The sequence below is a fragment of the Sabethes cyaneus genome, chromosome 1 (genome assembly GCF_943734655.1).
Source record: "Sabethes cyaneus chromosome 1, idSabCyanKW18_F2, whole genome shotgun sequence".
In the NCBI taxonomy this organism is placed as follows: Eukaryota; Metazoa; Arthropoda; class Insecta; order Diptera; family Culicidae; genus Sabethes; species Sabethes cyaneus.
This window is the reverse complement of record NC_071353.1, coordinates 37,316,169-37,343,805: the sequence shown is the minus strand read 5'-3', so window position 1 is coordinate 37,343,805 and position 27,637 is coordinate 37,316,169. Positions and strand designations below refer to the sequence as shown.

The 27,637-nt window shown below is 42.6% G+C and overlaps 2 protein-coding genes across 2 annotated transcripts in view; both read right to left on the bottom strand.

Annotated features, from left to right (window-relative positions):
* LOC128745592 (serine-aspartate repeat-containing protein C-like) overlaps positions 1-4,608 on the bottom strand; it is a 179,127-nt gene extending 174,519 nt beyond the window's left edge. Inside the window, exon 1 of the mRNA XM_053842670.1 lies at positions 4,285-4,608. Within this exon, the coding sequence (XP_053698645.1) occupies positions 4,285-4,608 (324 nt within the window). The remainder of the gene's footprint in view (positions 1-4,284) is intronic.
* Positions 1-18,909, bottom strand: part of LOC128733202 (cadherin-99C) — a 425,982-nt gene extending 407,073 nt beyond the window's left edge. The window contains exon 1 of the mRNA XM_053826915.1: positions 17,861-18,909. The gene's annotated coding sequence lies outside the window, so the exon portion shown is untranslated. The remainder of the gene's footprint in view (positions 1-17,860) is intronic.
* Positions 18,910-27,637: the final 8,728 nt, after the last annotated feature.

Sequence of the window (27,637 nt, the reverse complement as noted above, 5' to 3'; positions counted from 1 at the left end):
TTCCCAAAGTTTTGTACAGATTGATCAATCCCCCTTGCAGTGAAAAATGCAATGAAAAATGAGTTTTTTGGAAAATCTAAGAAAATTGGAGAAGCGTCACTGCAAGGGGGATTGATCAATCCGTACAAAACTTTGGGAAATTGAATGTGGGGTTAGAATAAGTAATTATACCAAATTTGGTTGAAATCAGTGGTGGTCGATTACAACGGATCTGATCATTTGAGAGGGAATGACCCCTATATAACCTTGAAAATTGAATTTTGTAAAAAACCCAAGGTAGAATATTTTAAGACCTTCACAAAATTAATTGTTTTGACTAATACTAACATCCTGTGAAGAAAAATCTGAGGTGCATGAAAGTTAAATAATAATTTCCTTCAGACATTGCGTGTGTGGCGTTGCAAAGCAAAATGGCGCACCAATCAAAATTGATCTCATCGCGGTTGCTAGTCAAACCGCAAGAAATCTGTTAGTTTTATAGAGTTTAATAGCTACGGTGACACCCTGACCAAACAGATTTATTGCTGCTATTATGAAGAATAATAAAGTTCAACACCAAAACCATTCTGCCATTATTGCCATTTTGCCTAATTGCCATATTATCAGTACAGGGATACCTCGATATAAGACAACCTCGTTATAAAACAACCTCGATATAAGACAAATCCCTTTAAAATAGTTGGTAACGATACCAGAGCTAATTTTCCATCCCAAAATCGGCGCCATGGAGATGTTCATTTTTCCAAAATAACCCTAAAAATTGTAAAAAACTAATACCTAGCTCAAACAATAACGAATAGTTCAAAACTCGTAAACACACAACACAGAGTCAAATTGGCGACTGCTAATCCAACAATTGTTTGAAAAAATCATGTTTCGATGTAAGACAACTTTTTGAAAAAATTAATTGTCTTATATCGAGGAATCCCTGTATTTTGTTTTAGCTCGCAAACAAAAATAGCAGAAAAAAATTATTTTTAATCGGTTTTCCTGTCACTTAAAATGATTTTGCTGGAAATTGAGATTGACTAACTGTTAAATTTTGCAAAAACAACCAGTTTTCGAAAGATACAAATCAATGGCGCGTTGATTTTATCCACCTATCATAACAATATGCACGATAAAATTTAATGCGCATATGCCGCAAACGAACTAAGACTGCTCAAAACTCATTATTTATTCTGTGGGATATTTTATTATGGTCGCCATAAACCAAATCGTTCAAAATGATCTGACAGTAAAACTTTACCGGAATATTAAATAAAAAGAAAACTTATCCAATTTAATACTACTAAGTATATTTTATTCTTGACAGATACGTATTTCGCCTGCGACTTACAGGCTTCCTCAGTGTCTGAAGTCGAAAACAGATTTGTCTTACATCTAGCTAAATCATTCTAATACCATTCTGACATTAAAGTCGATTTTTTACCAATTAATAATTAATATAATTATTAATTATTATAATAACTTCCTTTCTGCAGTTCACAGTTTTATTTTTGTTCTTCGATTAGCAGTCACTTTAGTAACTTGGGTCACTCATAACTTCTGTGGGGTTGGGATTTTAACCCCTAGTCCTCGGCGTGAGAGTGCTCTCTGCTACACCGGGATTGACTCCTTGGATGAATTGTTGTTTGGCGACCAAAAATAAATGCTAGAAGACGGCAATTTGGCTTCGCATAAAAAACTATTTCGGTGTTGAACTATAATATTCTTCTTAATAACAGCAATAAATAATCTGATTGATCGGGGTGTTACCATATTAGTAGCCTAAAACTAGCAGATTTATTGCGGTTTGATAAGCAACCGCAATAAGATCAACTTTGATTGGTGCGCCATATTGTATTGCTACGCCCCACGTATAGTAAGTTTATAAATGATGTGCGAACCAGTTTCAAGTTTTTGACTTGTATCACCAGAGGTAATGATTCATACCACTATAAAACCTTTATAAAATTCAAATATAAGCAAGCGGTTTTAGAATTATTACTTGGGAAGCCACGAATCCGATACGTAATTAATAGTAGGGGAGTGTCGTCGTGGTTGGGCCACGTTTTGGAATTCGCCCATAACTTTCGTTTCAAACAGAATTTTGGAAATCTAGATACATCGTTGCAAAGGTCTAAGAATAAGGTATATTTCCAGAAAGTTTTGAACTGGTTGCTTGAAAAATAAAAAAGTTATAGGCATTTACGTGAAGACAAAAAATGTTGTCATAGTCGGGCCATGTTGTACAGGTTGGGCCACCGCAGAAAATCTAGAAGTATAGAAATTCTATATAGAGACATGAAAAGAATAAATTCCGTGAACAACGGCTCATATAGGTACAAATACTCTATTTTCAATTTCATTTTTGCGAAATTTTGGCGATCTTGTAAAATCAATATTGCTACAATCGCCTTTTCCGAAGTGTACAACTACAATGACAAAAACAACAAAAATCTTGGTTTTTATCGTATTAATTTTGCTTTATTTCATCACATTTTACGTGACTGACATTCTTTAGCGACTATTGCGCTTCTGCGCTTAAAATTATGGTGGCCCAACCATGACTACTCAAGTGGCCCGACCTTTACAAATAGCGCTTTTCTAGTAGTTCACCTTAGCCTTCCCAAACAACTTACTGGAGGGGATTTTTCTATAGTCTTCGTGTGCACCACAACACACTTCATACATTTTTAAAATTTATCTCGTTAATTGAATTTCATGAATCATTTCTTGACGAAAAGTTCATTGCGCCTGGAAAACTTTTTTTATAAGATTTAGTCACTGAATTCAGTACGGGTGTTTTGAATACACGATTGAAACTCACAATACATATTTATTTATTTATATATTTATTTATTTATTTATTTATTTATTCTTCGGATCATCTGACAACAAGGTCTACATGAGATAAAAAAACTACTAACTAACAAATTAAAATTAACAACGATTACGTAAACGACACTTGAACGTTTCACTGCTAATATTAAAATCAAACAAGTAGAACACAGAGTTAAAAACTGCACACATAGCGGTAACAGGTTCATTTTGTCCATATAATGTCCGATGAAATGGAATTCTGAGGAAGTTAGTAGAACGAAGAACTCTCGAGGGCGCGTTCATATTGACCCTTGCCAGAATCCAAGGGGCATCAATTCTTCCACATAAAATATTTCCAACAAATACAGCACGCATATCATCCCTTCTCTTTTCCAATGTGTCCATGTCCAGCAGCTTACACCTGTGTTCATATGGAGGAAGTTCGACTGTATCCGTCCAGGGCAGATCCCGAAGCGCGTATCTGATAAACCTTTTTTGTACAGATTCGATCCGTGCAGTCCAAAGGCCGGTGTAAGGGCTCCAAACAACTGCTGCCGTCTCCAATGATGAGCGTACAAGTGCATAATACAAGGCTCTCAAGCAGTATGGATCACGAAACTCTTTTGTAATTCTCATTATGAACCCCAGGTTCTTGTTTGCTTTGTAAATGATGCTACTGTAGTGGTCCTGAAACGTAAGCTCGGTATCCAACAGAACACCAAGATCCTTGACGACAGTTACGCGTTCAATATTCTGGCCGTTTATGGAATAACTGTATTGGATTGGAGCCTTCTGTCGGCTGTAGCTGATTACAGAGCACTTGGAGACACTGATACTGAGCCGGTTACATACACACCAACCATAAAACAAATCGATTAGCTTCTGTAATTCGATGCAATCAGCGATTGACCGAACTACAAGGTAGATTTTGAGGTCATCAGCATACACGATTCTGCATCCTTGGGGGAGTATCATGCAGACATCGTTGTAATACAGCGAAAATAGCAAGGGTCCGACGTTGCTGCCCTGAGGGACACCTGAGGTACTCCGGAAGCCGCAAGACTCAGTACTTCCCAATTTCACAGAAAGACAGCGGTTTTCAAGAAAAGATTTCAACCACCGGACAAAAGCAGCAGAGGCACCGAGATGCTTTATCTTAGCAAGCAGTATGGTATGGTCAACTCGATCGAACGCAGCTTTGATGTCAGTATACACCGTGTCGACTTGTGCTCCACCTTCCATATGTTGTAGACAAAATGAGCTGAATTCCACCAGATTTGTGCTGATCGAGCGACCAGGAAAAAAGCCATGCTGATCAGTTGAGATGTATTGTGCAAAACTTCTGTGCAGCGAGCCACCAATGAGGATTTCAAATAATTTCGAGCCAGCGCAAAGCGACGTAATTCCGCGGTAATTGGCAATATCGTTTTTGTTTCCCTTTTTGAACACGGGAAACATATAGGATTTTTTCCAGCATACTGGAAATGTTTCCTGAAGAAGCGATTGGTTAACAATAAACTGTAGAGGTTTCGAAAGAGTAGATGCACAATTTTTCAGTATAATCGACGGTATTCCATCCGGCCCGGGAGACACCGATGATTTCAACTGCTTCAAGGCAGCTTCAACTTCATTTTGCGTGAAACTAGCTATGTTTATATCGCACACGTTTGCAGGAACGAACTTTAGAGCTTCCTGGACGTCAAGGGCTGAAGTACTACTGCTGACGAATACGCTAGAGAATTGCTGAGCAAAAAGATTACAGATGTCTTCAGTATTGCTGGCAGATAGATCTCCTAGTGACATTTGGGCAGGAAGTCCAGTTTCCTTGCGCTTCTCGTTAACGAATGACCAACAACGTTTGGAATTTAATTTAAGATGTTGCTGCTTTTGCAAAACATATCTCGAGTAAAGATGGCGGTTATGTGTTCTGTATCGACGACTGGCTCTAACAAACTCTTGTTTGGTGATCTCGTTCCGTAAACGGGAGTACTTCTTCAGTGCTACAGATCTCTTACGTTTTAAACGACGAAGCCATGAATTTGACCAGGGTGGTTTCCGCTTAGGCCTTGGTCGAGGGACGAAGTCACGAAAGAATGATAGAAGCAGTTGGTTAAAAAGGGATACAGCCATATTCACATCAACCCCACCCAGGAACGACTAATCCGTTGAATGCAAAGCTTCGTTCAGGCCAGAAAAATCGGTGCGATAGAAATCAAACTCTCGTTCGTCAAGTACCTCTTCGTATCGAATGAGAGGTGGACAGCTAAGAGTGACAAGAATTGGAGGATGTAACGGATCGATTTTGATAATGGCTTCAGGTGGTTGAATTACATCGCACTGATTGACTGCATTGACATTAGCAAACACTAAGTCCAGGACCCGGTCACGGTCATTCGTGAATGGATTTATCTGCTGCATGTCGAGTAATGCCATACCATCCACGAGCGCACTGTTTGCAGCAGTGAATACTGAGTTAGTCTGATCGATTCGAACTTTTCCAGAAGCTGGGCAATTCCAACGAAGGCCGGGTTGGTTGTAATCACCGAACAGTAGGTGGAAGTCTAATGGTCCTAGTTTCTCGGATAACGTGAATGCGGAATCTATATGTCGCTCGATGCACTTCGGCGAAGTAGAGAAAACGGGGGGAATATAAACAACACCTAGACAGATAGTTCGATTGCCTCCATTCACATTAACCCAAAGCTGTTCAATCTCACGATCATCGACAACTGCTGACTCAGAAGAACTGTATCGTTTTGAAACTGCTATAAGCACACCTCCACCTCTTAATTTGCCCGAGCCAAGGGGGTCGCGGTCATTGCGGTAAACATTATATTCCGTTCCAAAAAACTGCGGTGAATGGAACCGGTCATTGAGCCAGGTCTCGGTGAGAATCACCACGTCAAATTCAGCATCGCTGACTGAGATGAAGAAGTCGTCGACTTTGGTGCGGAGACCTCTAACATTTTGATAGTATAGGCGAATACAGTCAGATTTTGCAAGGGTGTCCACAGTAGCAGGAGGGTAGCAGTATTCCTCCACCGCAACGTCAGCAACTGCCGATGGGGCCAACGTATCGCCTTCGCCATTCAGGCCATCCACAGCGCTAGAACCATGAGACAATTCAGGAGAAGAATGGCTCGAGACTTGATCGTACTTGCCTTGGGTAAAGCGACGGAAAAGTGAAATTGTGAAAAGTGAGCTATCACAGTAAGAAGTTTTACCATGGTTGTATCACAGATATCATGAGTTACTAAACCTGTAAAATCGTGATGGCCCGACCATAACAGTGGCCCGACGATAACGACAATATCCTACTTGACGTAATCTTCGGATGTTCGGGTGACTTGCTACAACGATGTGGGCCGTGAAATAAAAAGGAGGATAGCGGATGCCAACATTTCAAGCTTCTACGAATTACGCAGCTGAAGCTGAAGTCCCGTAACCTGCAACTCCGTACGAAACTCGCGCTCTATCAGATACTAATTCTCCCGGTGGTACTCTACGGCCACGAAGCGTGGACGTTGAAAGGGGGCGGCCGACGAACTCTTAGTGTTTTTGAACGTAAGGTCCTACGATCATTTCTTGGCGGCATATTAGAAGATGAAGTGTGGCGCATGAACCACGAAATTTACCAAGTATACAAAGATGCGGATATTGTGAAGCGAATAAAACACGGCAAACTCTAGTGGGCTGGCCACGTAGCAAGGAGGCCGGACGAGACCAGCGGAACAATAATAATATTCAGTAGAGAGCCCGATAGAGGCCGTCGACTTCGAGGCAGATCCCGTACCCGTTGGATGGGTAGAGCGACAAGAGAGTGGCAACCCAAGAACGAGGTAGAGACGACACCTAAATTCGGCACAGATAAGCGAATTTTTGCCGAAAAAGTAAAAGTAAAGTAAAGTAAGCAACGTAGTATTTCAATTTGGGTCATATCTATATATCTTATGTAGATCTATCTATAGATTTATAAAAGTGACCGTGAGTTTGTATGTTCCGCCATAACTCCAGAACGCCTTGACCGTTCTCCACCAAACTTGGCGCACGTGTTGCTTGATACAAGAGAATCAGCACTGTGGGATTGACAAAAGGAGCGGGTTCATAGTAGGGGGATAATTCATAACTCCGAAATGCCTGGACGGTTCTCTTCATCAAACGTGGCACACATGTTCCGTGACATAACGGAATCAGAACTGAAGGGGTTGACAAAGGGGGGGGGGGGGGGGGGGTGAAGAGTTCTTAACAAGGAGGGAGGTTCACATAAGTAAAAGGGGGTGCGTTTCTCTTGCATGGAAATGACTGAGAAAAGAGGAGGGTTCCACCGAGGAGAAATATATGATAACTAACTGTAGCTGGATGACAAAATGAGGGGAATTGACAAAGGGAGTAGACAAATTCAAATGAAAAGAAAAGGGTTGTATTTCTTGCATTATGAGAATATTCGTTACAATAACAGATATACAAGTAACTGAAAGACAAAGGGGTCCCGAGTAAGATCGGGCAAGTAGCTGGTATTACACTAAATACTGAGATCGGCTCACAAATAAAGTATATATTTTCACTTTTTTCCCGTCGATTTTTCAATTATTTTTGTTCTTTTGTGAAATATTAACTCAAAAATTAGTGCAATTCAGTCAAGTTTTTACGTTTGAACTGATAAATACAAAGCCTACAAACTTCGAAACAAAATCCTGTAAGTTAACGCCTTTTGACATGCGCATAACTACACAAATCAGAATTTATAATTTCGTAACGAGTGTTGTATGCATGTAGGCTTATTTTTTACATTTGGCTTGATATAAGAATATATCTTTAAAGCGGTTTGGGATATTTACGTTTTATTTAAGGGGAAACGACTAAAAATGTTGGAAAATCATTATTCTTTATTTCAGATTTTGATTCTACTGTCTTTTCTGATTATTTTGATACTAAGTTTGTAGTGATCCGACCACGGGAAGTGGACAAAAAACGGTCATACACATAAGCCAGTGCAGCGTGGAACAACTTAGATGAAATAAAACGCAACTCCTGTATAAACACGATTTCCAAACAGTTTGAGAAAAAAGTATGGATAAAAAAATAAAATTTTTCTGTTTTCACTGGCTGTGTTTGGTTTACAAAGCTCAAAAGTTATAAAAGTCTTTGTCAAACTATTACCAACAAAACAATAAAAAGTTTGTTCCGGTACGTTGTGTAGTCTTGGACAAAAGGTACATAAAGTTTGAAAACCATGTTTTTACAGTAGCGGAGTTTTTTTCCCGTCGAAGTTGTACCACACTGCACTGGAATGCTTATGTGTATGATCGTTTTTCGGCCACTTCCCGTGGTCGGATCATTACAAACTTAGTATCAAAATAACCACAAAAGACTGTAGAATTAAAATCTGAAATAAAAAAATAATGGCTTTTTCAAAAAATTTTAGTCGTTTATGCCCCCTTAATGTAAAAATATTGTTGAGTGCTCATTAATTTATATGCATTTCAGTTTACGTCGAATTTGAGATTCATTTTTCCGTTCTGTTTACATTCCGTTTTCGAAACTTAACCGTCTGCTTTTTGTTGAACAGATTTCTCGTCCAGCAGTTAGAGTGCAGGACAATTGCGGGGCTAGCTCTACGATCGTATGGACACTAACAACCCAAGGAACATTTTTGTCGTATAATGGCTTATCAAACACTTGTTCCACAGGAATCAGCTGACAGCTGTACAATAGATGAATAAGCTATTATACAACAAAAATGTTTGTTGGGAACGTCTCCCAGCCGAGATTCGAACATACACCAACTGGCTTGCTAGACCAGCGTCGTACCTCAAGGCCATCTAGGAGGTTAACAGATATATCTCTTAATTTTTCGATGTTTTATGGGAAACGTCATGTTTATGCAAAGAACAAACCAGTCAGTCCACGTTTGATTATTTGGGTAAACTTTCGTGAGCGTGTATACACTGTGATACGCCATGTCCATCATCTATTTCAATGGGAAAGGAACACGTCGCAGTGCACCTGTAAACGTGATATTTCAGTCCAATTCAACATTATGATCAACATTTCGCTAACGGTCGTAAACGCTACTTGGCATAAGTGTGATTGCAGACCCGCTCCGAGGTGTTAAGTTATGTAAACATCGTTTCGCGTGTGTTATTCTGCTGTCTGAACTACCCTTTGCTTGATCATCGGAGCACGGTGCTAAGGACGTGGTTAAAGCAACGCTTTTTTGCTCCGAAACGTGCTTTCCGTCGAGGCAAAACTCCCTTGAGACCTTCAGAAGAATTCGATTCTTCAAACTGAATGCGACAGGGTGTACTAGGTACACTGGTATTTTATTTCAATTACCGATACCAACCCGGACAGAGTGTTCGGTAGTTTACAAAGCAGGACTAAGGTTGTTCTACGTTCGTGAAAAAATGTCAATATCGCACACCGCAATCGAGCCGCCCGAATGCAGCAGTGCTGCCGGTGTGCGGTTGATTTCATTCCCATCCAATTATTTTCCAATCAGCAGCTGTTCTGATGATATGGTCTTCTCGGCTTGATCAGGTTTGGCCATACCCCTTATAAGCGGCACAGGCATATTCTCACAGAGGGTGCGAGCCGGCGAGCCGGAAGGTTCGGCCGTCGCTGACGGTCAGAAAGAACAAAAATAATTGAGAGAAACATTGCAGAAACACGCATTACATGTTGAAACTCTCATTCGGCTTAAAGAAAACAACGGAAAAACGTGAAGCCCCTGCAAAACACAATAAACTCATAAACATAGTTTCAAGTGGTGGTTTCACAAAGCGTGCTTACGCGGAGCAGAAGAAGGGAAAAACTTAAGAACATCTTTTTACCACATCAAAACGCTTCGCTTAAGAGCAAAACCAAGTCTAGAACACTTACGGCTGGTATGTTATGCACACCAGCCTTCTTAACACCAGCGAAAATAACATTCAACAACGACGACCCTTGATCACCTGACAGTGAATGTTTACCTTACTTACATTTAGCCCTTGCCAAACTAAAATAGTATTCTAGCTAGTTTTTTCAAACAACCAATACACCTCAATCGTATTTCTGAACCACCATACGAAGCTATTAAAAATAAAGAAAGTTACACATTTTGGAGGTTTCAATCATAAGCACTAAATTTTAAAGTTTAGGCTGAAAAAATAGACTCTCGCACAGACATTTTCTAAGTTTGTCGTATTTAAAAAAATGTTGAAAACCAAACTATACTTTCTCTATTTTAGTTTAAAAACTAAAACTCTATTATAGTTCAAAAACTTGGCTGGTTTAGTACGAAACAATTTAACACCTTTAATTTGTAGCCCAACACGGGCAAAATTACTAAACCAAAAGCTAACATAAGAGTAATAGCAGTTGTTCTAGTCTGGCAGAGTGGCAGGACATTGCTGTACAATCTATCGTTTCTGGCAGTAGACAAATTGAATAAGGCGTGAGATTACGTAAATTTCTATTTAATAGTACGTAATAGGAAGATGGCCTCCCAGTTGGCCGCAAGGTATGGTACCAGTCTAATAAGTCAGTCGTCGTACACACTTAAAAAAAGTGCCGAAGTCAGCAAAATTTTGACAGCCGAGCGTTCGATAAAATTTTTTATGATGCCAAACGTTAGTAAAGATCCGTAAACGTCGATTTGCAAAACTGAAATTTTCACCGAACGCTCGGCTGTCCAAATCTCGGCAAATTTTGCTGAGTTTTTCAAGTGTGTATGTTATCATTTCGACTGGAAAAGACTGCTAGAGCGAAAAGGAGCGTCGAACTAGTCCCGCAATTGTTTGCCAAAAAAAATCAGAAGTTCAAATTCCGTCGCAAAGAAGCACCAGGACTTTGCTTTGCTTTGCTAATAGAAAGAAAAAAAACTCTAACCAAAACTATTTACGTTCCCAAAAATTATTCGAAAAACATCTGCCACTGCTCTAAATATGTGTCTCATGTCGGTATAAATGATTCCAACTGACATCAGATTGATCAATCAGACATGCGGCAATACAAAGTGTTATTCAAAATACACTAGAGACACTGTCTAATCAATCATAGCCGCTGAGTTCCTTCAGCTCGTATAAGAATAGAGGACGGGTTCGTTTTCTCTACGATCAAACAACTTCCAGCGGAAAATATCTTCCCGCCTCATTTTTCAGGAGACTGTGGTCTTCATTCCTCGTACGTAAAAATGATCTATTTCACGCTCGAAAACGCTTTCGAAAAATGTCACGTTTTGGAATTCTAACCACGCCACCATGGTGGAACCAAAAAAATATGTTTCTGAATATCATCTACATATATTTCGGTAATCAACGTGCTGATCGCTCGGGACAAAGCAGCAGCCGTCTTTCTTTAGGTGAAAAACGACAAACCTCGACCGCACCTGGCTCTTGGTGTTGTCTCGCAAAGGCCAACCCAGTCACCGTATGTCATGCGGAGGAGTTTGGAAGAAAGATGACAAGAAATCACGTCTCCATCCATGGTGGTTGCGGTGTATCTCATCTTTCTACAGAAACACACACACACACACACACACATACACACTCACACACCAACCCAAGCGAAGGCAAATCAGCGCTTCGAAACGCAGACAAGTTCTGGACGGAGAGATGATGATGAACTGGAAAGAATCGAAACGAACCACATCCCATCATTTGATTTATGACGTCGTTAAAGGCATCACTGAAAAGGCTACTTCATTTGTAGAGCTCCGACGACGGTGGTTGTTGAGAGGTTATGCGTGGGTCAGAACCGGTTGGGTGATCTGCCGGAGACAGATCACACAGCAGCTTCCATTGTAACAATTGAGTCGGCAATTGAAAAGGCATATCTCTTGTGCCGGTTCTCCGGCACCGGCCAACGACGCACGGCCCAGGTTTGGATGTTAGTTAGTTGGTTTGGAATACCGACACGGGGGCGGTCGGGCAGCAGAGAGCTATGGCAAATCTACAAGCAGGTCGGAGGGTTTTAAATCCGACCTAGGGGGGTGAAGAGGAAGTCGGAAGCAAATTAGTCGTTCATTACGAAGTCAGTTTACTACACAGGTCCAAAAGATGAAGGTTCGAATTAGGAAGAGAACAATTAAACGATTAATCCTACATTATTTAAACAGTCTAGAACACCTATATAGGGGAGTGTCGTCGTGGTTGGGCCACGTTTTGGAATTCTCCCATAACTTTCGTTTCAAAAGGAATTTTAGAAATCTGAATACATCGTTACAAAGGTCTAAGAATAAGGTATATTTCTGGAAAGTATTGAGCAGATTGCTTGAAAAATAAAAAAGTTATAGGTATTTACGTGAAGACAAAAAATGTTGTCATAGTCGGGCCATGTTGTACAAAATCTAAGACATACGTATTGAATTTCTATATAGAGACATGAAACGAGTGAATTCCGTGAACAACGGCTTATATAGGTACAAATACTCTATTTTTAATTGCATTTTTGCGAAACTTTGGCGATCTTGTAAAATCAATATTGCTACAATCGCCTTTTCCGAAGTGTACAACTACAATGAAAAAAACAACAAAAATCTAGGTTTTTATCGTATTAATTTTGCTTTATTTCATCACATTTTACGTGACTGACATTCTCTAGCGATTATTGCGCTTCTGCGCTTAAAATTATGGTGGCCCAACCATGACTACTCAAGTGGCCCGACCTTTACAAATAGTGCTTTTCTAGTATTTCACCTTACCCTTACCAAACACCTTACTGGAGGATATTTTTCTGTAGTCTTCGTGTGAAGCACAACACACTTAATACATTTTCAACATTTATCTCGAAAATTGCATTTTATGAATCGTTTCTCGAAGAAAAGTTTACTGCGCCTGCAAAACTTTTTTTGTCAGATTTAGTCACTGAATTCAGTACGCGTGTTTTGAATAAACGATTGAAACTCAGAATATTGTGAAAAGTTAGCTGTCACAGTAAGAAGTATTACAATGCTTGTTCATAGATATCATGAGTTACTAAAACTGTAAAAATCGAGATGGCCCGACCATAACAGTGGCCCGACGATAACGACAATACCCTATGTCAGTATGAAATTCTTGGATATTTGTTCAAGTAAACTTAATTATTTGTACCTTTTGATTGGTGTTCGAGAAACAGAAGATGGACATCAGGACAGTCGAGACAAACACTCAGATCCTCCTGATTTGTCACCATCTGATAACTGAACTGAACTGAAACTAATTCTCAAATGTCCATCGCTTCAGAAGCTGCATCCCTTTAAAAAACACCGTAACTCTTCCGTCTGACGTCTGTTTCACTATTAAGAAAAGTTGTACGTCATATTAGCTACCAGATTGAAGTTTTTGAAGTTGAAGTATGATCTTTCGGCCTCTTTTTTATACTGTTTATACTTTTTTATATTGTTCATTGTCCCGTGCGTTTGGATTATAGAAACAGAGACAATGCAGTACAAAAAGAGGCCAAAATTCACGAAGAAGTTCCTCGTGTTACGAGCAATCTGCAGTTGTGAAATGAAAAGTGTCGTTTTCGTAACTTCCGAAACTATGAAACCAGAAATTGATTAAAATGATAAATAAATGTCTTCAAAAGATGCAATTGTTTGGTTTTTCTAGACCAGCTTAGCAAAAAAGAAAAGCTTTGGGTTATAAACGTCTTTATCGGTAGATGTCGCAGCCGGTTATAAGAGTACGGGGCTATGACGGGACTAGTACAACGATCCTACAGCACCGATTAGTCGAGATTCGAAAATATGACGACTGGCTTGTTAGGCTAGCATCCTATCCAGAAGCTAAATGGCCAGTTAGCTAATCTGCGAAGCTAACCAGCTTGGCAAGTTGGCGTTATTCAAATTGGACCAAACAGTGGTACAACGACAATGGCGTCACTGGGGTTCCTGAGGAGTGGATTCAAGCCAATACGCAAGAACTGTAAGCAACGAGCGACGAAATGGAATTAAGCTGCCACATAAATGGGAAAACTGCACAAAACTCTCAATAAACCAGAAGTTCCTTATGCACTTGAAGCTATAACGATGCTCAAAGAGGACATACGCGCCCTTGACCGTGTTTCAATGGCAGGTACTGCGTACGATATTTGGCGGAGTACAAACTAAAAGCGGAGAGTGGCGGAGGCGTATGAATCACGAGCTCAGGTACTGCTGGAAGAGATCTCCATCGTACATCTGGCGATAGTCGGTAAGCTACGGTGAGCCAGACACGTCGTAAGGATGTCGGACGACTGTACGACGAGAACGGTTTTCTTCAACAGCACCAGGATTAGAGGGCTCAACGTGTAAGATGGTCCGACCAGGTCGAAAGTGATTTGCGACTTCTGAGATGACTGGGAAATTGGCGACGAGTGACCCACGATCCAGTTGAATGGACATGACTGCTTGAAACAGGCATCGAGGCACGTAGGGTTAGAAGTGGTCCTGAGATTGTGTACAGTTTTCATTTGAATAACCCTTGTACAGACACGTGGGCGGATTTGACGTGATTTTCGCTAGGGAAGTGTAATCACATGATGTTTATCCGATCCTGCGTAGAAGAGTAATCGAGTCTGAATGATGTAGATCAACAGCTGCGATCATAGCATTTGGCCATCCATCAAACTGGAACCATGGTTTGTGGATATATTTCGTTTGACTCTAAACAGTTCTCTCTTCAGAATCAACTTTACCGATTCCAACCTCTGCGACTGTGCGAGAACGCTTCGGGAAAGACTGATAAGCTATTTTCGCTGGTAACGCCTATGAGAAGTTCGAGTGGAAAAATGGACTTAGATGGAAATAGATGAATGAAGAAGACCATTCATGAATTCTAGCTGAAATAATGGAAAAATGTTCAAATATGCACATTTAACCACACTGCAAACCCCAACTGAATCACAGGGGATCAATTTACAAAATATCACATAAGTTCAAGATTAGGTTCGGATTAGACTATTAGGTTCTCATTCCGCTAGGGATAAATATGTTAGTGCGAATAAGGAATAAGTATCTCCAAAAAAAGTCTCGGCTAATTTGAAAAGGTAAGCAAATTTACGCAGCAGTCGCGCGGAAACAATCTAAAAAAATCTGTAGTAACTCCAAAGAAGTCAGGTGCTTTGCTGGTTCTAGCCAAACCTCACTGAACGCTTCATGCCCATCAAAGTTAGTAGCATTATCTCTTCGCCATTACTTGTCAGGCCTGGTGTGCCCCAAGGCAGTCATTCAGGCCCATATATATTCCTCCTCTTCTTGAACGATATCAGTTTTACCTTAAAATGCATGAAATCATCGTATGCTGATGATTTTAAACGTTGTGCTGTTACCGGAAATAACGCAGACACTGATTTTTTACAAACGTAGCTGGATAATTTCGCCGACTGGTGCACAACGACTGGTACTAAATGCCTCCAAGTGCTCCTGCATTTCTTTTACACGCAAGCAATCAATTGTGTGCCATGATTACCAAAGTCTCTGGAACATCCTTAAAAAGGTAGCACAGGTAAAGGACTTGGAAACCCTACTCGATTCAAAATTAACTTTTAAAGAACATGCAGCCTATATTTCTAGTAAAGCCTCGAAAAATCTTGGCTTTCCATTTAGATTTACTAAAAGCGTTAGCAATATCCAATGTCTTAAAATACACTATTGTACTTTAGTGCGGTCAATAGTAGAATACGTTGCATTTGAATGGGCACATGACTACCAAAACAAAGAGGGCATTCCCCTCTTTTCGTTAAACAGCGCCACTTTAACGAATACGAAGACATCCCCAACCAATAATAAATTTGAATTCCCAGCGTTCCAGCTTGCGACGAATTAGAGAATGAATGTTATATCTGTAGGTATACGCGATCACAGCATTGGAAACGATTTCAAAATACATTTTTAATAAAGTTGCTCAGCTTGTGGTATGTTTTACATTTATTTTCCCAATTTAAATGACATATACATATCTTTAAGATAAGCATTGATCCTGTTCTATCACGCGTTTTCATACGGTGTTTACGAATATTGAGACACCCCAAAATCATAACATGTATTTTAGTATGTAAATCATAAAATTTGCATTTTGCAAGTAGAACATATGTGTAAACTTTATCTAAGAACGTCAAATATCAATTTTGATAACTGAAATTTGATAATACAGGTAGTCAACATAGTTTTATATACCTATAAGGGTCTTTACAAGCGGGGTCCGAGCCTCATGTAATCGACCGACCATTCTTGGCAAATCCTCTTTTTTTCCTTTGTTTGGACACCTCACATAGAATGACCCATATTCATATAGAGTAAGGAGGGGTAAAAGTGCGATGTGGCTAATAGTGCGATTCCATGATTTATCGGTGCAGATTCCAAGCAAATTGACTACATTAGCATGGATGGGTGACTACTTTGACAGCTTGAATCTAACGTAAACTTTGGTTGCTTTAGGGCGGTTTTGATGTAATTTTCCGTTGTACGGCAAATACGATATCAACAGGAGGATATTACTTGTTGAAAATTTGTGGCAGCGTTTTACATCACTCACATATCTGTTTTGAAAATACGGTGAAAAGATTTTACAAAATATTTTTCGCTTTTCCGTAGTTTAATCTAACGCCGTCAAGCGCCTAGCGGGGTAAAAGTGCGATTCACGGACGGGGCAAAAGTGCGATTCATGGACGAGGCAAAAATGTATAGCTAATTATATACAGCTTTAGGCACTATATTACAGATAATAGAAATAGAAGATCTGCAGAAAACTGCGTGCTCTACAGATGTTGGCCGAAGGAAAACAATGTTTTTCCGCTGATGAAACAAAAAACAAACATTTGGAAAAGTTTCGATCTAACGGAGGCTGCAATACACCAGCGCAAAATAGGAAAGATGCAAATTGAGAATATTCCTTACTGAAACATAACGCAGATTGAAGATATATGGTTTTGTTAGCTACTGTTGTGCTAATTTCATGGATTCGAGCTTCGCTCTTTTGCCCCGCTAGTGGGGTAAAAGTGCGAATCGGCACTGGATCAGAAGAAAGAAGAATTTATTTTGCAGAACACTATTACCGCAGATGATTTATAGTTGAATGTGAAGACATTGAGTTACTGCATCACTATAAAATATATTACGTTGCTGTCCTTCTTTTTATCTCACGAAAATTGATGACAATTTCAAACATCGCACTTATGCCCCGCCATACTCTACTTAGAAATTAAAAAAAAATGATTTAGCTGATAGGCTAAGTCACACCGCTAGGTGGATCAAGTCAGGTCTTTCGGACACATTTTACTTTCAGGACATCAAGTAATCAAGTGAATCCCATCCTGGCAGTGCTGCAGTAGAACACCAGCATTAGTTTCGAATTAGCATGAAACTAGTGTAACGGTTTGTATAAAGAGTGCAAAAGATAGAAATATGTTAAAAATAATGATTCAATTGAACCAATTAAAATAAATATCCTTTTAAATATGCGAGAGATGAGAATTATTAGCATTTAAAACCTGACCGGACATTTTTTGATTTTGGTTTTACACCCATGCCTTCCCATAAGACGCAGTAGGACTAGTCTTCTACATCAGACTAATAGCTAATTGCTGAAAACCTTGCCAGCCTGTTATTTCAAAGAGTTTTCAATCTATCCATAAATTCTCAAATTATCTTTAATAGATGCACTTCTCGTAGGCTAATGATTTTAAAATAATCGTCATTCTTACCTCTTACGTGAACGGTGCTACAAAGAAATTCTGTTAGCTTCCTTTCCTACAGCAGTAAAATGAAGCACACATCTTATTAGATCTTATTGAACACTTATTTGAGGTCAAGTAACAACGCGATTTGAATGTCATTTGTCTGTTTCCCTTAGACCGCCTTTCCCCTAAACACCCTTTCCCCTAGACCTATACCTGTTTTCAGACCGACCAAAAAGAGATGCAAATCGGTGGGGAAATGATTTTTCATCTACATAATCATCGTAGTCCAACATATACAAATACACAAATATCAATAACACATCAATATAGTTAACTAACCCATTTGGTAAAAATGTAAATCAAAGTGATTAGCTATTATACTGCATGAAAACGCTCTCCTCAAGCAATAAAATCCATCGATTTAGCATACCTTATGCTGATGTAAAATATCTGCAGCACACCATTCAGCAATTGTTCGCTAATCACCAGACAGTAATCATCTATTCCGGAGCAGTAAACAAATCAACCTTCGATTCTTTGAATTCCTCGCTAATTCCCGGGCATTCTGCAGATAGTTTTGCTCAGCATTCCCCGGGTGGTACCTATCTTATTGCACTTAAATGCGAAAGAAGCACAGCACAGTTACAACGCACACGTTTATGGCCTCTCCAGATCCTGCATGAGGCCGCCAGCTAGCATCCACTTTAAGATTCTCAATCACAATCGTACCAGCATGCAGTGGGTAGAACTTCTTCGGTCTCACATCACTTGCACCCTTGCTGTGACACTTTGGATAGCATTCCTTTCTTCAGCTAGGTGTAGGCATTTCTTTTCATTCCGCCGACCAATCGCTGTCGGAACTTTGAACTACCACTTGTCAGCACGGTGGCTTCTTCGTTTACTCTCACACTGAAACAGCAAAATTAGCAGACCTTTCCCTCACTAACTTTGTACCGGAGCCCATACAAATATGTCATCAAGTGAATGGACAACTTTCATCCTCACCAGCCCAGCAGCAACGGTTGACACACTTCAGCATTACACTTGCTTACATCTTCTTCCGATCACTCTCCCTTTGGGCAAATCACTCTCACTCTATTCGCCTGTGGATGTCGTTAATTTCGACCACTTCCTTTTCGGTTTTTAATCTGCAGACTATCGGACACTTTCTTTCGCCCGGGGATACACAAACTCACTCGGCAAGTTTCAGAAGCAGGTCAAATCTTAATCTGCCAAAAAAATTGAAACCGCCCAAAAACACCTGCTGCACTGCACTTAACTAGCTAGGCACTTGCTCCTGCAAAAACGCTCGGTCAATTGTTATTCTTCATAGATATTTCTTTAATGAGTAATTAACACTATCGTCACTCTTTTGCTTCGCAAAAGCCACCAACGGATATGATTATTGTTTTTTCTTTACAGTTTGAAGAGAAAAAAACCGAAAACAGCAACTACACTCGAAAACGCAACTGACACAGGGTCGTCGATCTGCGCCGTATCCAAGCTCAAACCAGACTGGCAGGCGATACCCCAACCTGGCGGCAACCACAACGAACCAGTTTTCTTGACTCTCACCATTCATGGAAGTCAGCCTGGGCCGTGCGCCGTCCGTACCATTCAACGATGTCATGAGATGATGGTGATGGTGACGCTGGCCGACTTGACTCATGTGCTCTCGTCCTCTCCGGCCAGGTAGCGGCCAGTGCTGCCGGTTCGTAGAGCCTAAACATAGAAAGCCTAATCCTTTCCTTAGTCACCACGGCACGATTTTAGTTTATAGACACCTTTCGAAAGCTAATCTATGTCATAACACCTACACTATACTGCTTTCGTTGCGAACAAAATGTCTAATAATAATATTCCAGTGAGGTCACCAATACAATATCCTATCCCATTACACGTAGCGTAACACGCAACATTAGGTTACACCTATTTCCGTAGCCTGGCAACCCGGTTGCTTCCCACGGAAACCTACGAGAGACAAACTCGGAAAACGGTCGGAACATGAGAGTGCACAGTGTAAACAGTCAACAGAACAACAACACACCGAAACAAACCGGTTTTTGTGCAACTTTCTTTTGCTTCGGTCACGTCGCCCCGTGCTGCCTCCGCTTGGTTGCTTTGCTTTGATCAGCATTTATGCTCTTTTGTTTACCTTCTGCGGCGGTGTGAGTTCACCGCGCACACCTGTACCGTCGAGTTCAGATTGCAGGCAAAAGAACAAAGTAATTAACGAAAAGTGAACGCAATACGGGCGCGAATTCGATATGCATATTCATTGCCGCGAATGAACTCCATTGTTGAGAGTCGTAACTGTCGTCATGCGGCGAAGAGCGGTTCGAACATTTTGAAAATAATATGGTTGTCGTAAAATGATGGCTTCATATTTGCTTGCATCATTTCGTATGGAGTGGGTTAATTTAAAATGCCACAGTAAATGAAAATCTTATTGCTCATTAAGTTTGTTTTCAATAAGTTGGATTCGCCATTTAAAACAGACCAATAAAAACCGCATTTTCTGTGCCAACTATTCAATGTCGAAGTCGACTCGTTTATTATCGATATGAAAATAAAACATAACATAACCCTTGTGATGCAAATCTCTCGGCACCAAGATAGTTCGCTTATTCATAATTATTTGCAACTAAACACACAATCTTACAATACGTCGTTGTGCAAAATCGTCAATATCTGTGACTAGATTTAGTTTCAGCCGAAGTTAGTAACTTCTCTAAGGCGAAAAAGCCCTGGGGCACATATACCAACGCACGTAAAGCCCAAAGACGGTAAGGGTAACCAACGTATTTTGGACCCCATCAGCAGCTGTACATAATTTGGACCCTTACAGTAAAATTAAATGGAAGTGTCCAAATTATATACAGCTGCTGGTAGGGTCCAAAATAGGTTGGTTACCCTAATACCCAGGTCGCAAAGTTCGGGTCCTGAGCTCCTCGAGCTCGAGCTCCACAATGAGTGAAGCACAAATGTATAAGAAAAATACACAGGAAAACAAATGACTTAAAACAAATTGTGCAGCGTAAATATGATGGTATTTACTCCGCAAACGACGAAAAGTGAATCAATATCAAACACAGTTTACTGGCATACCTGATAGACTGGTTTAAAGTACGATTGATTAAAGTTGGAAAGCTCAATTTGGTTTTTGTTGGGAATATCCGCGTTGGTATTATGTTGACAATTTTTAGCATAACGGCAGGAGAGCCACAAACCACATGTCCAAGAGTAAAATATGCGTAATAATAACTATCGTACAGGATCTTGTTCAAAAACTTATGTCTGTTTATCTGTGGTATTGATTTACAGCACAAATACCTCCGCGTCTGTACCATAATTCACCCATCAATCCTATTGATAGGATTGATGGGTCCGTACCATAATTCACTCACTTTTCACTTATGGGTCCATGTAACAGACCTCATAGTCCCCAAACAAGTAGCGGCGCTGGTGTGCCCATTGTATTCGATACGAATTATCTTGCACAAAAGATACTGCCCAACTAGATGCAAATTGTATAGATACATCTGCTTAAAATTTAAATTACATATCTATGCAACTACAGTGCTGATCATCATCTAGTGCTGTTTTATCTTTTATCAAAGCTGTGTTTTAATCTTTTATCAAAGCTGTGTTTTATCAAAAAAACAAGTTTGACGTAAGTTGACCAACAATTATAAACTGTGCAATTTCAATGATGCCAGCGCCAATACTTGTTTAATAGTTATGAGGTCTATTGTCCCCGTTCGTTGTTTCTGCAAACACAGGGATGAAGTCAGCTTTCTACAATGTCGACGGTCATCTGCTACGGTCTTCTGTCGCCAGGAGAGGTTCGCAGCAACCGTCTGAATGTTGTTGGCCAGGCTACGCAGCCATGTGCAGGCGGTGCGGCGAAGATGGCCACTTCGCCAGGGGATGTAGCAAACCCCCCAGGTGCCTGCTCTGCACAGTCGATGCGGGAAATAAGCATGCCACAGGTGGCCCACTGTGTGCGGCTTATAGGCGGGCATTGCAACGATAAGGGTGCAGGTTATACAGATTAACCTAAACCACTGTGAAACGGCACAGGAGTTGCTTTGGCAAACGGCAGCCGAGACGGGGTGCGATATTGCCATTATCGCGGATCCCTACCGGGTCCCCCGTGGAGGCGCTAACTGGGTTATCGATAAGGGTCGGATGGCAGCGATCGCCGTGATGGGTAGATACCCGATCCAGGAGGTGGTGTCGTCCGACCAAGAGGGGTTCGTGATCGCGGTGGTCGATGGCGTCTGCATCTGTAGCTGCTACGCTCCACCTAGGTGGTCGCCGGAGCAGTTTGACCGGATGCTAGACGTGCTCACCGACGAACTCACGGGCCGCAAGCCCGTTGTCATTGGAGGAGACTTCAATGCTTGGGCTGTCGAATGGGGTAGCAGGTGCACTACTCCGAGGGGACAAAGCTTGCTGGAAGCTCTGTCCAAGCTAGATGTAAGTCTGGCTAACGTGGGATCCGTCAGTACCTTTTGTAGGGGGGTACAACAATCGATCATCGACGATCATCTGCAGCCCAACGTTACTTGCCAACATGGGCTGGAGGGTGTCAGATGAGTACACGCATAGCGACCACCAAGCTATACGGTACACGATTGAACGACGGGCGCTACGGCCACGCGGGGTGAAGTCGACAGGGAGGAGGTGGAAAGTGAAGTCCTTCGACAAAGACCTGTTCGTTGAAGCACTCAGTGTAGAGAGAACCCGCTCGAACCTGAGTGCTCGTGAGCTGACCAACGTCCTAGTACGGGCATGTGATACCACTATGCCTAGGACGGGGCAGCCAATGAACGGTCGTCGCTCGGTATACTGGTGGAGTGATAGCATGGCCCAGCTCCGTTCCAGGTGCCACAGAGCGAGAAGGCTAGCGCAGAGGGCCCGGACCGATGCAGATGCTGAAGCTCGGGGAGTTGATCTTAGAGCGGCAAGGTCGGCGCTTAAGAAGGAGGTTAGGCGTAGCAAGAAATCCTGTTTCCAGGAGCTATGTCGCGATGCGGATTCAAACCCCTGGGGAGGTGCATACCAGGTGGTAATGAAAAAGATGAAGGGTACATCTGCGCCGCAGGAAACCTGCCCCCAAAAGCTGAAAGTCATCGTGGAAGGGCTCTTTCCGCAACACGACCCAGTTTGGTGGCCTCCGACCCCGTACGGTCAATCGAATGATGTCCTCAATCCGGTCACGAATGAGGAACTCATCGTAATTGCCAGGGGTCTAAAAACGAAGAAAGCGCCCGGTCCTGACGGGATTCCGAACGAGGCACTCAAAGCGGCGATCCAAGCATATCCCGATATGTTTAGAGAGACGCTTCAGAGTTGCCTAGAGGTATGCGAATTTCCAGACAAATGGAAAGTCCAAAGATTGGTACTGCTGCCAAAGCCGGGGAAACCGCCTGGTGATCCCTCGTCGTACAGGCCAATTTGCCTACTGGACACGCTAGGCAAATTGCTAGAGCGGGTAATCCTAAACAGGCTAACGCCTGTGACGGAAAGTGATGTCGGACTGGCAAACACGCAGTTTGGCTTCCGTAAGGGGAAGTCCACTGTAGATGCCATAAAGTCCGTAGTGGAGAGGGCCGAGAAGCCTATGAAACGGAAAAGGCGAGGCGACAGGTATTGTGCCATAGTCACAATCGATGTCAAAAACGCCTTTAACAGCGCTAACTGGGGTGCAATTGCGATAGCGCTGCATAGGATGAGGGTACCGGATCATCTATGCAGGTTGCTTAAGAGTTACTTCGAGAACCGGACGCTAGTGTACGACACGGCGGACGGGGCGAAGAGGTACAGAGTGACAGCGGGTGTTCCACAGGGCTCGATTCTCGGCCCCACGCTTTGGAATGCCATGTACGATGGGGTGCTGAGGCTCGAACTACCCACTGGGGTCGATGTCACTGGCTTCGCCGATGATATCGTCCTTACAGTGGTAGGCGAGTTTCTGGAGGAGGTGGAAATGCTGGCATCAGACGCCATAAGCATAATAGAGGGTTGGATGGCGGGCATCAATCTGCGATTGGCCCACCATAAGACGGAAGCTGTGATGGTCAGCAACCGTAAGTCGGCCCTTGAGGCAAAAATAATCGTTGGGGGACAGGTGATTGTCTCCAAACGAAGTGTGAAGTACCTGGGTGTCATGACAGACAACAGGCTGAACTTCACCAGCCATGTGGATTATGCTTGTGGTAAAGCGTCAACGGCGGTCACTGCGCTGTCTAAGATCATGTCGAACGGCTACAGTCCTAGCAGCAGTAAGAGACGCTTGATGGCCAGCGTTGCCATGTCGGTGCTACGATACGGTGCACCGGCATGGGCCCCGGCTTTGGAGAGTAAGCGCAATCAGGCATGTCTGAACAAGGTGTTCAGGCTGTTAGCATTGGGCGTTGCGTGCGGCTACCGTACCATATCGTTGGATGCGATTGGGGTTATTGCAGCCATGATTCCAATATGCATACTCCTAGGTGAGGATATCGAGTGCCACAGGCAGAGGAACGTCAGGGGCGCTAGGGACAGAGTTAGGCTGGACTCTATTAGGCGTTGGCAGGCGGAATGGGATCGCACCGACCATGGTAGGTGGACCCATAGGCTGATCCAGAACATATCGTCCTGGATCGGCAGAGGTCATGGTGAGGTAAACTTTTTCCTTACCCAGTTTCTGTCGGGTCATGGATGCTTCAAGAAGTATCTACATACACGCGGGCGGGCATATTCACCCTTTTGCCCCGTTTGTACGGAAGCCTAGGAAACGGCGGAGCATGTGATTTTTCACTGCCCGCGGTTTACGTCCACTCGGCGGGTGATGCTTGCGGTCGTTGGGGAAGACACCAACGCCGACAACATTGTGCAGAGAATGTGCGCTGAGCAGCGCGCATGGGGTGCCGTCGATAGGGCGACAACGGCGGTGATAACGGAGTTGCAACGGCTAGAACGGTTGCAACGACAGGGCCTGACATAGCTTGCTAGGGTCAGTAATGGGCTGATTGGGCAGCCCAGGTCCTAGGTGAAGGGTAGTGGCGGTATGCAAGGGCAAGGGTGTTGTGTGAACCCACACACGCAACGGATAAGTCGGAGTGCTTCGGCACGTCCTCCCTCCTGAAGTAAAACCTAACGGTAGTTCCGGGAGGGGTTCAGGAACGGGCAGCAGGATAGTTTTTAGTAGGTAGGCGCATGTCGGCACCGCGAAGGTGCTGTCTATGAAGATTTTCTCCCTGCATAAACAATACAAAAAAAGGCTACGCAGCCATGGCTCTGCCTCCTCTGCGCTGTTCGTGCGAATTCTATTCGAGCACCTCCCTGCAGATTTCACTCGTTCCTCTCCTCGAGGTATATTTGATCCACCTCCGCCCATGATCCAGAAACTTGGTTTCTACCGGGGACTCGTAACATCGACGATGCCCAAGTAACAATTTGGGTTTTATTACACTCTTATGATAGCATTTAAGACCAAAATTGGTCTTGAAAACCACTGTAAGAGTACAATAAAAATCACATTGTTGCTTGGGTGGAGTTCCACATTAGAAATTTAAATGTGAGGCCACTAAACCCGAATAATGTATTGTAGCTTAGCTCGACTGCTGCAACTGTCGCAACATGACGATGGTCAACGCCGCCTACAAGATACTTCTCTCAGATCCCGTTACGTCGGCTGTCACCGATAGCACAGGGTTTCGTAGGATGGGAACTCGCGCAACTAAGAACATTCCTCTCCTGCGGCAGCGAAAGGTCGTCGATCGAAGTGTCTTGCGGAGGGAAAACTAGGCTCGATTACCAGCTTGAATGCGCCGTTGAATCTTCTTATTCGTATTATTGTCGGCGGTGACCACAAAAAAGGCAAAGCGGAGCCTAGGTGCTACATTCCGTCACCGAAACTTGACCTTCTGTTTTTATACGAAAGATTTCGCAGCCTGCTGTTAGAGTGCTGGACAATTGCAGGACCAGTTGCTACGATCCTATTGACTCTAACGGTCTCTCCTACTCTAGATTCGACCATACGACGACTGGCTTATTAGGCCTGCGTCATACCTCCAAGCCAACCGATCGGAGGTGACAAGAGATCCCAAATATACGAATTCATCAACCACTTCCAGTTCATCGCCGTCAATACTCACTGTCCGTCGGAGGCAAACGTTGCTTTCTCTGCAGCCTCTTCGTACCATATATTTGGTTTTCAACGCATTGATTTGTAACCCCATCCTCCTAGCTTTCGTTTTTAGTCTGGGGTAGAATGCCTCCACCTTCCCACGGTTTCTAGTAATGATGTCGAGGTCGTCTGCGAAAGCTAAAAGTTGGCTACTCTTGCTGAAGATCGTTCCTCTCGTTTCGTAGCCCGCTTGCCGGATCACACCTTCAATAGCGATATTGTATAACATTCAGGACAGTCCGTTCTCTTGCCGCAACCCTCTGCGCGATTTGAAAGGACTCGAGAGTATCTCCGAAACGCACACGTAGCACATCACTCGCTCCCGGGTTGATCAGCCGCGTCAGTTTGTCTGAAAAATAGCACTCATGCATTATCTGCCATAGCTGTTCGCGTTTAACTGTATTGTATGCTGGTCTGAAATCCACGAAAATATGATGCATGGGCACGTTGTACTCCCCACATTTCTGGAGGATTTGCCGGAGTAAACAATTTGATCCGCAGTAGCACGAACCCCCGTAAAGCCCACCTGATACTGCCTTACGAACTCTCTTGCTACTGGGGATAGACGACGCAACAAAATCTGGGAGACCACCTTGTAGACGGCGTTCACCAGATCGTGAGATTTGCCCTAAGGAACTTAGAACGGAACAACGACCAGCATGAAGCGACATACAGGTTCATGCACGAGTTTAACGGACTTCAGAATATTATAACTTTGGATATGACACCGAATATGTTAAGACGAAGACTTAGTCTGTACTACAGAGGTCAATTATATAGTGTTTAGATTTTATGTATTTATAATTATTTAAGTCAATGTTTAATTTATAACTGTAATTCAATTATTGCTTAAGGGCAAAAAGCCTACAAAAGCCAGAACAAATACAAATACAAATGGGACAGATTGGCCCACAGAGCGCACGCATCACATCTGTATTAATTTCAAAGACTGTTTTCCGGATAAGCTGACAAGACTGATCAGAGCTACATTACATCGAGTGAAGTGTTTCGTGCGCATCTCGGAGACACTCCCGAGTCCCTTCGAGACGCGGCGAGGTTTGAGACAAGATGACGGCTTATCCTGCATGCTGATCAACATCGCTCTTGAGGAGGTGATCCGATGAGAGGGCATCGACAAGAGAGACACGATTTTCACCAACGGTAGTGAACTCCTAGGCTTTGCAGATGACTTCGTTATCATAACTTGGAAATTTGCGATCGCGGAGGCACTCTAGCGGAGTCTAGTAGGATTACTTACTTACTTATGTGTCCATGTCCGCCGGTCCGACAGAAGAAAGGGATGAAACCAGAGATCTCCACCGTTGACGGTTACCCGCCATAGATTTCACTTGTCGCCAGGACAGGTTCTCGTCTACAGCCTGGATGTCGTTGGCTAGTCTGCGTCGCGATGAGCCTCTGGGTCTGCCTCTTCTACGCTGTTCTTGCGGATTCCATTCTCTGCAGATCTCGTTCGCTACCGGTCCTCTCGGTAGCTACAGCAGTAAACGTGAAAACAAAACAACCGGTGCGCGTACAGCAACTATAGACTCAGAGGCGTCAAGACAATCAAAAGTCGTTAAATTTTGAATCTTAGTTAAGAATTACCTTTATTTATAATGGGACTTTCCTGTAGGTGCGCGTCAAGAAGCAAGTGCATGGGAATTCCAATGTTGTCTTATCTAAATAACATTTTTCGCACTGTTGCCGTTGTGACATGCCTAACCATATGATGCAGTTGCGTTCACGGGAAGGCAAACTCAACTGAATATACTAAATGTAAGAATCATGATTCAACTGCATTAATGGATTAATCAGCGCATCGCATCAACGTATTCTGTTGCTCCTCAATGAGTAGCACAGTGTGCGGTTGCTCATACAACTGCGTTCAGCAAGAAAGAGAAAAGTTAAAATGAAACGGTGCAGAATAAATCGCGTTGAAGACTGAGCACAGTTTGAATTTTTCTCTTCTCTTTTTTTCTTCTGAGGAGGAACCATCCCTGGTGTTCACTACCATAGACTTAGTTTTTG